The 15,154-nt window shown below is 39.3% G+C and overlaps 1 protein-coding gene across 1 annotated transcript in view; it reads left to right on the top strand.

Moving 5' to 3' along the window:
* LOC309392187 (uncharacterized protein) overlaps positions 1 to 15,154 on the top strand; it is a gene marked incomplete at its 5' end in the record, with an annotated part of 165,107 nt that overhangs the window by 142,784 nt on the left and 7,169 nt on the right. Inside the window, one exon of the mRNA XM_081953188.1 lies at positions 10,398 to 10,604. Within this exon, the coding sequence (XP_081809314.1) occupies positions 10,398 to 10,604 (207 nt within the window). The remainder of the gene's footprint in view (positions 1 to 10,397; positions 10,605 to 15,154) is intronic.

The following is a 15,154-nucleotide window of genomic DNA, read 5'->3' as shown; positions in this document are numbered from 1 at the left end:
GAATGATTTTATGGATTCTGGCTCTGAAGTCCTGGTTTTCTCTGTTTTAAAACAAGTTTTGAACTACATCTGGTGATGTGTTCTGGCTAAAAGATAAGAGTTCATTTCTACGTATTTCCTGGCTCTTGATTTATAGCCTCCCAGACAAAGCATTATCTCTACCTCTCAAATTAATTAATAAGTTCACTATAAAATTGGCTACTACTCACAGATTGTTGTTATTTCTTGAACTCGTGCAGGACACCTGTCAGCAATCCAAGTGCAGAGGGCACTATGCTAATCTGTTCATATGGTGATCAGTCCACAAAATAAATATTGGCAGGAGCATCTTAGTTCAGGTAGGATTGTAACTGGTGCACCAACTGAAGCTGGACAATCTCTGTATGTGGTTTAAACAGGAGCTGTGAATTCTAGAGGTCACCAGAGCAGGGGTGAAATCCAGCAGGTTCAGGCAGGTTCTGGAGAACTGGTAGCGGAAATTTTGAATAGTTCGGAGTACCGGCAAATGCCACCTCTGGTTGACCCCAGGGGTGGGGTGGGAATGGAGTTTTTGCGGTAACCTTCCCCTGCCACACCCACCAAACCACGCCCACCAAGCTACATCATACCCACCAAGCCACACCCACAGAACTGGTAGTAAAAACATTTGAATTTCACCACTGCACCAGACCCTGAACCTATTTGCTGAAAAGGAACCTAATATCAGCCAGAGTAATTACCAGGGCCTCAGTCTTGAGGGATTCAATCTAATGACATTTTACACCATCCAGATCTTAGTGACTGCTACCAGGCTCAGGATTTGTAGAGCATCCTTAGCTCTACCTGAAATGATAATGTACAGCTGATAGTGATATCACGCTATAAACTGATGGATGGCCTCTCCCAGCAACTTTTATAGCAACCTCAACAGATTGCAGATAGGTGCAATCTCATTTAACATTCCAGAAATTGACCAGGTTCAAAATGGAGCTGCCCATCTGATTGTCAGGAAATCCCCTAAACTGAAATTCCTCTGGATTCATTAGAGGCTTGTAATGGACTAATACAGTGGTTCTCAACCTTCCCAATGCCGCAGCCCTTTAATATAGTTCCTCATGTTGTGGTGACCCCCAACATAAAATTGGTGTCTCAGTTCCTAAGACCATCAAAAATATGTGTTTTCCGATGGTCTTAGGCGACCCCTGTGAAAGGGTCGTTCGACCTCCAAAGGGGTCCTGACCCACAGGTTGAGAACCACTGGACTAATATAAAGGCAGACGTGAAATTCATCAGTTTCTGACAGGTTCTGGACAACCGGTAGTGGAAATTTTGAGTGGTTCGGAAAACTGGCAAATACTATCTCTGGCTGGCCCCAGAGTGGGGTGGGAATGGAGATTTTGCAGTATCCTTCCCCTGCCACACCCACCAAGCCATGCCCACAGAATTGCTAATAAAAAAAATTGAATTTCACCACTGTAATAAAGGGCCAGCTCTCCCTGTAGGTCCAAGGCATTTATGAGGTACAATGTGACCAAAGAAAAGGACAGTGTCTTTCACCTCCAGATCATGTCTCATCTGCCCCAAAGTAAAGGCCAGATGTAATATAAGTCTACTCGTGCATGTCACAGCTGAGTATATCAAGGACAGGCCATGGACATACAAGCTGGACCAGACTCCTCTCCTAAGTCATGGAGATTGAATTACCCCGATGTATTTGCCTTTGGCACTTTATCCCAATCCCCACTGTGCATCAAGGACTCATTGAGAGCCACTGTCAGGCTACTAAGTAGCTGGCATGCCAGCAGAATCCCTATCCTGTCTTTATGGGATAGCGTGGCACTGATCTCAATCAGACAATTGGTAATATCCAAATCATATCCTACATCAGGGGTGTCAAACTCACATCGTCATGGCGTTGTCACGTGACGTATCAGGACTTTCCCCCTTTGCTAAACCATGCATGGGCATGGGCAGTGCATGATGCATCCGTCCTATGGGCCGGGAGTTTGACAGCCCTGCCCTACATGATCGTTCCTTCACTTAACAACTGTCTCACTTAGCAACCTAGACTTTGGGCTCAATTGTGGTCATAGGTGGAGGACTACCTGTGCCATTTCCATTCCACAACAAGCACCCAAAGGATTTCAGACCATACGGACCCCACCAACACCCCAAATCTCCCATTCACACCTTCCCCAATATTCTGAAACTATGGAAAAGTAGGAAGGGAAACCCCAAAAGCATTCCCTGCAAAGTCCCTTTCAAACCTAGTCCAATTTTTTTTTAATTGGTCCAACCCAACGAAATGGTTCTTTATGATAGAAAGTCATTTGCTGTTTTTCCCCCCAGCCTTTTCCTTTCTTTTTGTCCTTGGATGCTGAAAGCCAGGACTATGAATAGCGTGTCCAAGAAAAGACCTATGATGAATCAAGCTTGGAAAACAGCAAGCTGACACATTGCCAAGCCATTTCCCCCCAATAGCTAGTACCCAAAATATTCTGACATTGATTGAACAGTGGAGCTCAGTTCATGGAGTAAAGCTGCTGAGCTGATAATGATGTCGACTTGGAGCAGAGTCACAAAGAGATGGATTTGGACTCACTTGGCCTCTGAGTTATGGTTATCATTATTATTTTTTGCACAGCTCTCCAGATCTTCAAATGAATTATATACTTCGCCAGCGTGGTAAAGACTGCCCCTTCACAGTGTGAACTGAGAATGTGAACCCGGGTGAGAAATGTTCCCAAAATATTACTTTTCTAACAGAAGCTTAGTTATATCTATGTCTGAAAGGATCTGACAGTGAAATGCACATTTTCTCATATATATATATATATATATATCATCACAGAGAGTAAATCCTATTTCATGGTTTAGGAATGGGTTTTTTTTCCCCCTTTCAGATTATGAAAAAATCAAAGGTCATGGAAAACCTTTGGTGCATCTGCTGCTTCTGGACTAACATACCGGACTAATTAATTCTGCTGAACGAATGTGGCCCATCATATTTTCCTCCTGCCAATATTCCACCAATTAAGAACTAACAATTTTACTTTCACAACAAACTCAGCTTCTGCACTAGTCACTACATTGCACTGCTCGTCCTCAGGGTTCGAAGCAATGTAGGGATGCTGTCTTTTAAACTTCTAACCAGCTACTATATTGATTGGGGTATAATGGTTTGTGTAAGAAAAATGTGCCCATTTGGTTCTCAGGTATTTTCCTGGGTTTTTAGGCAGTCCTGGCAAAGTCATCCGCCCATCTTTTAAAATGGTGTGTAAATAACCTAATCTGTCCTCCATCCATAAAAATTCAAAGGCATTTTGTCAATTTGAAAAAAAAAATGTCTGCCTGGAGAGAAGTATTGTTTACATTTTGAATGGATTTTTAAAAAAAAAACAGAAAAAGGAAGGGAGGAAGATATTCTAATTATTTTTAACACTGTAAATGCTGACTCTAGTGCTTAGCACCTTTCCTTATTGTTATAGATTTGGGAAATTTAAATAAAAGAACTGATCCATTATATAAATGCAAATAGCATTATACAATAGGCTTCCCCGCAACCTTATTTTGCCATCTTCAGAAATGATTACTCTCACCTTCCCAAGTTTCTTAAGGTAAGATAACAGCGTTCCATGCACATTTAATATTTAGTTATTGCGGCCACATGATCATGGAGACATCTTTGGACAGCACTGGCTCTTCAGCTTTGAAATGGAGATGAGAACTGTCCCCTAGAGTCGGGAATGAGTAGCACATATGTGTGAGGGGAAAGTTTAACTTTTAACTAGGAAAGAGCTTTAAATGCTTGTAATGTAAATTACATCTTATTGGTTAAGCTTATGAAAAGCAGGATGGGACAAGTTAAACTCACAATAGGTAGCCCTACTGATATTGTTTTTCACCCTAATGTTTTGCAGAAAATAATAATAGCCTTTATTGTCATTGTACAACATGTATACAATGAAATTGGTTTAGCCTCTACTGGTGCAATCCATAACAGAAAATACAAGACAACATGAATTATATAGAGAATAATAATAATAGTATAGAGGGGAAAAAAGTCTTCTTTAGGGAGGATTTGACTTTACTGTTCCAGGATCTTGGTATCGGTTAAAGAGATCAGTTCTGTACTTGTAATTGATGCATCTGTTTCTCCTAACATACTCATATCCTTCCTTCCAAACTGAATTCTGTTTCAGTTCTTGATACCTGCTGGCAAATTCCCAGTTTGGCAAATTTTCTTAATCTATGTAGGCATATAAATCTCGTGCAATGTGGCTCTCAAATAAGAAGCGTGCATGCATCTGGAAGAAAACTGCAAACATGTGTTGCAGTGGTAAATATTACACATTCAGAGTAGAATCATGTCGTCCTGGCTGTCAGAATTTAGACACAACAGGAACTGTTCAACGAAAGAAGGAATTTACCATGGTTTAATGTACTTACAAATACCTGGAAAAATAAAAAGCAATTTGAGAAAGAGGGCAAATTTGAAACACTTGATGACTTCAGTAAGGATAAACCTAGGAGGTTATGAAAAAAAGAATCATCTTGCTTACAGTGACTACTCTTAGACTAGGGGATTAAATTTGGAGAATGTGCTGCATTGGTAAAATTGATAGTTAAATTAACACAAATTTAACTAAGTTTAGGAAAGAATGGCTCCTTTACATACCATATATTTCAAAGCAAGGCAGAGTTAGATGCCTGGGTGGGATTCAATCCACATTTTGGATTGAAACAGAAACCAACAACAATTATGGTAACAGATGTTTATGGAATAATTATCCAGCAACTAATCAAGTAACCTAGAACTAAAGAAAAATGTCCTGACAGTTAGAACAATTAATCAGTGGAACAACCTGCTACTGTGAATGCTCCAACATTGGACATTTTTAAAGAAGAGATTGGACAAGCAACAATTTGTCTGAAATGACAAATTGGCTTAACAGGGCTTCCTGCCTGAGCAGGGGGTTGGACTAGAAGACCTCTACTAGCATTTCCATCTGGGAACCTGAGTGTGAGCCCTGATTACATCTTAACAATTGTCTGGTTTTTAATTGGCTGTATTTGCCAATTGGTCTTCTTTGGTTTGCTTTAAGACTCCCTACTAAGTTGGGCAGTGATGGCCAAATCTGGCCTTAGGTTCTACCTACTGTACACTGTCTCCAATCTGAGTCAGAAGAACCTGGAAAAATGGCTTACAATTGGTTTCATACCTAGCACAAATAAGAATGTCAAAGTAAAAATCAATTGGTTTAGAAATAATCATCTGCCCAGTTACATCTTTAAAATTAGAGGATTCAATAGTATGTGAGCATCACCATAGAAAACAGCATTGTGGTTTTTATTTGAATAAAAGTAAAAGAAACATTTGCAAAAAAAAAAAAGAAGTCAGAATGGGTAAGAGTATATAGTACAATCAACGCTGGGCTTAAATTCTTCTGTTGTTCATTAGCTGAAAATAAAACTATTTTATCTAGCCATGGTGGTACAGTGGTTGAAGTGCAGTATTGCAGACTACTTCTGCTGACGGTCTTCTGCCTGCAATTTGGCAGTTCAAATCTCACCAGGTTCAAGGTTGACTCAGTCTTCCATCCTTCCAAGATGGATAAAACAAGGACCTGGAGTGTGTGTGTGTGTGTGTGGGGGATATTCTGACTCTGTAAACTGCTTAGAGAGGGCTGTGAAGCACTGTAAAGCGGTATATACGTCTAAGTGCTATTGCTATTACTATCTACAAGGTAATGAATGCTCTGGCAGTCCAGGTTCCTTAAAAAAAGGATTTTTAAAAACATTCTTTTTGGAGATTAAGTTTTAATACAGTTGAAAAAAGCAAATTTAAAATACATGAAAACCCATGTTAGTTAGGCAGGACAACAGTACTACAAAAACCATATTGCAAACATTACAAAGCCCATCCTACATGGACCTCAGCAACCATATAATTCTGTTAATGAATACATCCTGGAGTTTTAGGTTAATCACCCAGATATAAAGTGTGCTGCCAGGTAGCTTTCAGCCTGCCCTAGACAAGCATAATAACAAGTACCAATCACCGTTGCATCTTACAGTTCTTTACAATGTTCCACTCTTTTATTTCTTTCCAACCAAACTCAAATCCAATAAATTTTCCAACTGGACAGAGAATGAAGCTCAATCTGGTTCATATGTCAGCTGCTCATCTTCACTCTCTTTGAAGCTTACTAACAACTGCCATAACCAGGGGGAGGGGGCATCTGGGAAGTATGAAAGAATGCCATTGGAAATTGGGAAGTATGGACCCTAACAGGAACCAGAGGTCCAACTTCAAGGACGTCAGTCCTGGGAAAGGAATTTACACCAGCAGCTGAGGCACCGAGTTCTGAAACATCAGAACGAGACCTGATTGGATTGCTCTCCCAGGGGGAAGGTTTTGGACGATGGGGATTGCTTTCAATATACAGTTTTCACACAATTTTTCTTCAGAGCTTGCCTCATTCAAACTGCACTCAGCATCTCTAGTAAAAGTACCTTTTCTCTAAAACTTATGGAGTCAAGGGTTATTATTTCCTGGGGAATAACTGGGGGCAGCCTGACATCCAGCATGTTAAGTAATCCTTGACTTGACAACCATAACTGGCTAAGCGAGGGGGTTGATAAGTGAATTGGGCCAACTTTAATAACTGCTTACCATAGTTGTAAGTGAATCACTCTGCAGTTGTTAAGGAACCATAGTCATTAAGTCAATCCTGATTTCCCCATTGACTCTGCTTTGCACAAACTGGCTGGGAAGGTTGCCAATGGCAATCATTTGACCCTCGGATGCTGCACCAATTGTAAACACATGCCAGTTGCCAAACGCCTGAATTTTGATCACATGACTGTGGGGCTCAACCCACCCACCCCTTCCAGGTCTTTATAACTTTGATGCTAAACAAATGGTTGTAAGTTGAGAATTACCTGTAGCTGCCATCAAGAGTTTGGATATGGGAGTTGTTCTGACCCCCCTCTTCGTATACCAAAGCACTCCAAGACAAGAAGACTGCAAGACGATTTATTAACACACTGACTAGACCTTGGCAGCAATCCAGCTTGCCAAGATAAGACACAGATAAGACAGCTGCTCCAGCGCTTGTAAATATGTTGAATCCTGCAAACAGCTTCCGGAAAGTCATTCCTTATATACCGTCTTGAGAGGAGCCTAATTATAACCACCTGGGTCCAATTATCTCCTGTAACTGCGTAGCTGTTCTCTGTGTCTATCAGCCCTCCGTTGCCGAGCCTCCAGAACCCACTCCCTCGTCTCCTCCCCACTGCTCCAATGCATGACATCAGGATCACACTCCCTTTGGCTTTCACCACTGCTCCATGCCTCAGGCTCCTCCTGGTGGCCAACCAGCCTCTCTGATCCCTGCTCAGAGTCAGAACCCTGTCCAGGGTCCTCCACATCTTCCAGAACCGACTCATAAGGCCCCTCACTGTCAAAATCTGGTTGCAGCTCCAACGGCTCCTGCTGGCCCACAGCAGGGAGTCATGTCCGAAATTACAGTTAGGCCAATCGGCTGATCTTCATTTATAAAACCAGAATGGCAGTCGTTATATTCTACCAGCAGGGAGAATATTGTTCAGACAAAACAATACATCATTGAAAGTCTAATACAAAGCTGAAGTCAAAAATATTAGCTGCAACAATTTTCTTATTGAAAAAGAAAATGTCAACCAAATACTGTTTCTCCCACTGTTCCTAGTGAAACATCAAATATGCAACTTTTAAATGTTCAAGATTCTCTCTGTCTCTCTCTCTGTTAAATTTGGATAGAAAGAATATTGGCTAGTTGTTTGTCTGTAGCAGTCAAGCAGCATGTGAATGCTAGAAGGGTGCAAATTCTTTCTTTTGTGCAGTTCTTGTGAAATAAGCACTGGAGTTTCACCATTGAGGTAAATGAGGACCTGAAAAATCCATCACAGAAGGGAAAAACAAAGCCTTCAAAATTATTGTGAGGCTTTCTGAAGTGTGCGTACAGGTTTCAGTTTTCTCCTACCTTTTCCTTCCCAAGAAATAGGAAATACGAAATGAAAAGCCTTCTTAAATTACTAGTAAATTGTGTTAGATCCAAACAACATTTTGTCGTCATAACAAGCTAAACCAACTACAAGGACATTTGTGTCTGTCTTCCTATCAGATTGAAATGGCTATCATGCGATTAAAAGCAGGGCACCCCTCTTTTAATTAACAGTACTGTGAAATATTCAGCATTTTGAACCTGTTCCGGCCTGCCTCTTATCACTGAATTACTGCCCTAATGTGTTTTTTTGCTGAAGGATGGATTTCATGAAAGGGCTCCTGGATGCTGTTCTGGCATTTTGAGCTGTCTTGTCAGCTCTTGTGAACTGAGATCTTCACTGTCTTCAGTGCCTCTGACATGACTGATATGCACCATTTCTTGACTAGTCTGTCTCAGCAGATTTAAGAGGCCACATTTGGCCTATGAATTGGTGAGTGGACTTGTTTTGATTAACTTAATGATAGAGATGTCGGATGACAACAGAGCTGTCTTCTTGGCACTTACTTCAGGTTATTCAGGCATGTTAGATATCAACCGTCCTGCCTCTTAACAGATTTGCCTTCTGAATTATTCAGAAATGAATGGATATATTATTTGGGAGAAGTGAAAACTCTCCCCCACCGGTCCCTGGCTTGCGTGGAAGCCTGAAAACATATGGGTTGGTTTAATGAATAGCAGAGAGATAGTATTGGTCTTGACTGAAATCTGAACCAATTCTTCTGAATCATTTTTGAAATATATACAGCTACAATACTGTACCTTTTTTTAACATATGCATTTACTATATATCTACATTTTTAGGGTTAGGAAATCCAGTAGTTCCTGGCGGGCTCCACAAAATCCAGTACAGGTAGTCCTCTACTCATAACCAGAGGTGGTATTCGGCAGGTTCTGACCAGTTCTGAGAACCAGTAGCAGAAATTTTGAGTAGTTCAGAGACTCGGTAAATACCACCTCTGATTGGCCCTACTCCCATCTATTCTCTGCCTCCCGAGTCCCGGCTGATCGGGAGGGAATGGGGATTTTGCAGTAACCTTCTCCTGGAGTGGGGAGGGAATGGGGATTTTACAGTATCCTTCCCCTGCCGCACCCACCAAACCACACCATGCCCACCAAGCCATGCCCACAGAATTGATAATAAGAAATTTTTGAATCCCATCACTTATAACCATTTGTTTAGTGACCATTCAAAGTTACTGTACAATGGCACTGAAAAAGTGACTTATGATCATTCTTCACACTTACGATCACTGTAGTACCCCCATGACCATGTGATCAAAATTTGGATGATTGGCAACTGGTGTGTATTTATGATGGTTGCAGTGTCCCGGGGCTATGTGATCAACCATTTGAGACCTTCTGACAAGTAACGGGGCAGCCAGATTCACTTAACAACTGTGTTACCAACTTAACAGCTGTAGTGATTCACTTAACAATGGTGCAAGAACGGTTGTCAAATAGGCCAAAGCTCACTTAACAACTGTCTTGCTTAGTAATATAAAATTTGGGCTCAATGATGATTGTAAGTCGAGAACTACCTGCAAGTAGAAAATCTTCCTCTCTACTAGATGAATGGAATAAGAACAGTATTTGTTCTTAGGCCTTTACCTCTTCCTGAAATCTCTGCAGGTCTTGTTGCCATGATGGCTCCAAGTCTGCTTGTGGCTTCACCATTCCCAGAGGCTTCTTGTTGCTCTGGCATGCTCCTAAAATGAATTTTGTGCCTTTCCTTCCTCTTATCAGAGTAAAGAAAGAAAGGGCAAAATGGTTTAATTCACCACATGTAGGAATTGGGAATGATGCAGTGTGGGTTGTTACAGGTTCACCTGGGTTCAGGAGAACACATAGCGTTATGGCTGGTTCGGAGAACCTCAAAATCTCACCCCTGGCTGCCCCTGCCCCTCGTGCTCCTCCCCTCCTACCCCTCCCCTCCCAGGAATCCCCACGTGGCCCATTTTGGATATGAAATAAGTACAGGACTCACATGGAGGCTCGAGGAGGGGAAAAAATGGGCCTCCTGGAAGTTCTGGTAGGCTGGAAATGGGCCCTTGTTTGGCCCCCAGAGCCTGGGGGAAGCAGTTTTCGCCCTCCCAGAGGCTCAAGGAAAGCCTCCGGAGCCTGGGGAAGGCGAACTCCCCCACCCCCCCACACACTATGGTGCAGGAGGCTGGCTAGGCCATGCCCAGAAACAGGGCAGAGAACCTGTTGCTAAAATTTTTGAAGCCCACCCCTAGAATGATGGAGAGTTCATGACAGATGCTGTGTTCTCTAGGTGATAGGATTATTTTATTTTTGTAATATTTGGATGATATAGCTAAGCTGTTCCTTAAAAATGGATAATTAACCCAAGGATCTCTGTCTTGAAAGGTGGTTGTCTATGAATACTTCTGGGAAGACCATGCCAAGCAGCCCCAAACCTCCTGCAGCGACACCCACACCCAAGATGAAAAATTGAAATTTGCAGGAAACTCCAGAGGCATCACCATTCATGTCATGATATATACAGTTCATCTTGGAGGTTTCCAAGAATTGTACAGGCACTTCCTTAGACTCCCCGGTGGGGCTATTGTTGAGGTAAGTACAAGCATCCTTGTTTAATACAATGGCATTTTCATTGAAAACAATGTTTGCAAAAGTGAGCTGATCCAAAAACCCTTCGCCGCCTGAGAAAAAACAATGGTTGGTCCTCCAACCTACCAAGCTGAAGTCCGGTAGTCCTCGACGTGCGAAGTTAGGATGGATCTTATCTAGCCACCTCTCCTCTATGGTCACATGACTGCATGTAGAGAACTTGGCAGCCAACCTACAATTAAAGTCATTTGCAATAACTCGTGGTCACATGACCTTATTTTATGATCTTTTTGTGGAAAATCACATTTACCTTTGGGTTTTGAAAAAGACTAGCTCATAGTGAACAATTGGTTTGCTTAAGGACTGTGACGTTCGCTTAATGACCACCACAAAAAAAAAGCTTGCAAAATTGTCATGACGACCTGCTTTATGACTGTCCCAATTTATGACTGTAATGAGCAAGCTCCATTATGGTCATAAGTCAAGGACTACCTGTAATAGCCTCAGCAAGCCATGATCTCTTCTATTCCAGACATTTTTTTAAAAAAAGAAAAGGTAGAAACAAAATAAATAATCATTTTCTCTGCCTTTATAATAAATCAAACCTTGTCTGTGAGGCAACAAACTAATTACCTAATGTTAAGGCTTGCCTCTTCCCTTTCTTTAGGGCAGGGAAACTTCTGGAAACCCAGAGAGATGGGAAAGAGTGAAACAAAAACTAGAATCAAAACTTTCAAACTATCCAGGGCCTTGGACTCCAATAAGACTCCTTATTCTGGCTCATGAGTTATCTTAAATCAACCCTTGTATATTTAAATCAGAACTAGGAAATAACTAAATACAAAAACTGTCAAATGCTGGTATCAGTTTTATTACATATTCTCTTTATCCCAAAGGTGCTTTTTGAAGAGGCAACTGGACTTTCTAGTTTTTCTTTGAAGACATTTCGCTTCTTATCTAAGAAGCTTCTTAGAATCTCCATAGACATATTCTGCTTATCTCACTTGCCATCTAGGTTAGCCATAATCTTCAGATTTTCAGCTATTTTTTAAAACTTGTCTCTAACCCTTTCTTCTAAGAAATAGAGACAATGTAGAGTAATTTGCTCCACTATTTTGTGTGTCTTTTTTTTTTTTTTGACAATGAAGGAATAGAGATATGTAAGCATTTCATATGTCTAAATAGTAAGGTGACCAACTTTTTTACAAGGAAAGGGAGGACAAATAAATTGGGGAAAAATATCGTAAATAAAAGAAATATTTTATTCATTGCAACAATAATACACTAAAATATGATATATGCATAATAAAAACATTTGTAACATTTTATACTGTAATTATGCTTACATGCCTGTTAATTATTATTTAAATGAGTACTTTTCCATTGAATTAATATTTTTTGTCCATGTATCATCTTCTAACAATATATTGGAAATATCTGAACAAGAAATATCCTTCATATTGAATTTTACGGCAAGTGCTGCAGCTAGAGTATCAACATTCAATCTCGATTTCTCATTTGTCCAAAAATCATTGGCAATTGAAAAAACTCTTTCAACTGCTGCATTAGTTCCAGGGCAGCAAAACATAAATTGAACAAGTATAAATAAATTTTCACATGAAATATGTTCATTTTTGAAATGGCTGAAAATATCCACCCATCTTTTATCAATTTCAACGTTTTGATTTTCCCATTGTATTAATTTTTCAGAATTTAAATATACATTCAGTCTTCTAATTTCTTCAAAGAGACAATTGTCGTCTATTTTAATGTCTGGCATTTCTTTAGATAAAAACTCAACACGAGATTCAATATCTGTCCAATATACTTGCGATGAAGTCAAAAAACACCATTGAAAACTGTTATTTCCCGTGATGTTTGTTTCAGACCATTCTTCGATATATTGAAAACATGTTTGGTAAAAATTCTGCACTTCTTTGATAAACTTTTCCGTTATGCCCGGATTTGATTCCTCCAAGTCTGACAATTTTCTTTTTATAATTAAAGGAAGAAATTGATCTTCAAATTGAGATTTATATTGAAGGATAAAGTCATTCAAAATAAGACTAACTTCTGTAGCTGAAATGTGTTCACCTTCAATCTTTTGAATCGTTTGGTGAAAAATAGATGCTTGATTGTGTACAAAATACATTAATATCTCGGATATTTCATTATTGAAAAACGATTCCAGGATTTTAGGACATTTGTCTAAAAATATGAACGGAGAGGCTCAAATAATTGTAGAACACGCTCTACAGCAGGTGTTAGAGCAAGCCATCTAACTTTTGAATATCCTAAAAGTTTTTTGTATTCAACATTCGCTTCTTCACAAAATTGTTTTAAAGTAGCCACACGAACGGTAAAACGACTAAAATACAAATAAATTATGGTTATTACTACTTCTACATCAATTGTCATGGCACATGACGCCGTGTTGATTGCATTTGACAAAATATGTGCATTACAACCTATTCCTAGTATTTTCTTTTGGAGTAAATCTGGTAATTTTACATACACATTATTCACCCCTTTGTGTCTTCGCCCACCAAAATTTGTGTTTGTATTATCAGCTGTTAGTGCAACAACTTTGGATTTCAAATTGTTTTCATTTATTACTCTGTATAGATGGTTTGACAAAATTTCAGCAGTTTCACCCTCAATGGATTCTAAATTTAAAATTTTTACTTGAATCCCCTTGGTAATATTAAAATATCTTGCTAGTATTGGATACAATTTGGTATCATTATGATTTGATGCATCAGATAAAACCGTTACAAATGCTGCAGTTTTCAAGTCTGCTGTAAATATTTTATCACAGTCATTTTAAATACTGATTTAATAATAGCCTCGCATTTTGTCCTGGCGCATGAAAATTTAGCATTGTGAAACTTTTTCAATAATTTAGTTGTACAATCCATACTACAAAAACTTTGATTGTGGTATGATATGCAAATGTTCCCTCCATTGCAGCTAACTGTTTTTCATCTTCAGAATAATTTGAAGTTTTTTAAAAAACTGTTACTTTAGACTGGAAGCTAATGCATCTAATGATTGCTTATGTTTGTTGGTGTACAAGTGTTTCCTTATAGCTCTGCCCCCAACTGCAATACAAAATTCTCCTCTGCAAATATTGCAGAAAACAATGGCATCTTTCTTTGATATGAGGAATGGAAATTCCTTTTTCAATTGATCGTTGAAATGGCATTTCCTCTTTTTTGATTTTTCCATCTCTAAATGAAATTTAAAATTAAAAATAAAATATAAAGCTACACGAACGATGCAAGCACATTATGAATAAATAAAATTAATTATTGCAATTGAAACTTTAATAACATAAGCAAATAAACTTCACTAAAATTTAAATTATTTTACACTTCTGTTGACAACAGGGTTGTATAAACTTATAAATAAAATTATACATATTTGGAAATTATTAAATAGATAATGAATTAATAAAACGTGAATTGTACTTACCTCTGTATAATTAAATATTCACTGACAAAGAAATAATTACCATGAGTCATTCAACTGCTGATGTGCCGTGAGTCTACTGCGGGCATATGTGCCGTGTCGTGCTTCGGTAAGAAGTAAACAAAGCCACTTGCGTGCGGCGCTCTCTCTCAAGGTCTCCCGTGTGGAGCGCATGCATCTCATAATCGCGTCTTATACTGCACTATATCGAGCCTTGACGAATTGTCATGTCAAATACAAATACGTCACATAACGCACAACAGATTAGTCTTCAAATATCGAAAAGGAGGACATGTAGGAGGACACTTTTCGAGGGAGGACAGAACTTACAAAAGAAGGACTGTCCTCCCTAAAGGAGGACGATTGGTCACCTTATAAATAGGCCCTATTTTGATTTCAAAATGGGTTGTTCCAAATTGTGTTGGAAGTCTCCTGAACTTGAAGTGGGATCTTCTCAGCTTGGAGCCGTTCTAGAATGATTTAGTTCTTGAACAGTTCTATTGGGAAAAATTCTGACAAATCAAAAACAGCTACATCAAACTTAAAAACATTCCAAAAGAAAAACAATTGACACACAACTATGAACAAAGGAAGCTGGAGAACTATTTTTATTTTCCCTAGTAGAAAGTATTTATTGGCCCCATAAAAGCAATTACATAAACCAGGCTTCTGGTGCCACTATGATTGCATAGCTGTGCTGGGACAGACAGGAAGGGCTTGTAATGTTTTCAGCTTAGATTTTTTTTTTTTTAAGAGAGCTATTTTTCTGCCACTTAGTTATGGAAGACTACATGTCGTAGAGAAGAAAAGTGGTTGAAAGACTATGAGTTATATCAGCACCAAAAACTAGTTTGGTAGATTATCCATTGGTGCAGGAAGAACTGTGCAATCCAATTTCTTGGGGGGATTAAATGCAGTGGAAGGGATTTAAAATTTAATTGCAGTAGAATTGTAATAGATTAAAACTTGTGATGTAAATAACAGCAGTGCTTTTAAAACGCTGCAATTTTTCTGTTCATTGTTTTCCAACGAGGAGTCTGTTCCTGTCTTTTGGAACACTGGATCAGAGGTGGGTTACTGCA

This window comes from Natrix helvetica (assembly GCF_964273705.1).
Source record: "Natrix helvetica genome assembly, chromosome: 4".
Taxonomy (NCBI): Eukaryota; Metazoa; Chordata; class Lepidosauria; order Squamata; family Natricidae; genus Natrix; species Natrix helvetica.
The sequence above is the reverse complement of the archived record's forward strand: the minus strand, read 5'-3'. Positions and strand labels throughout refer to the sequence as shown.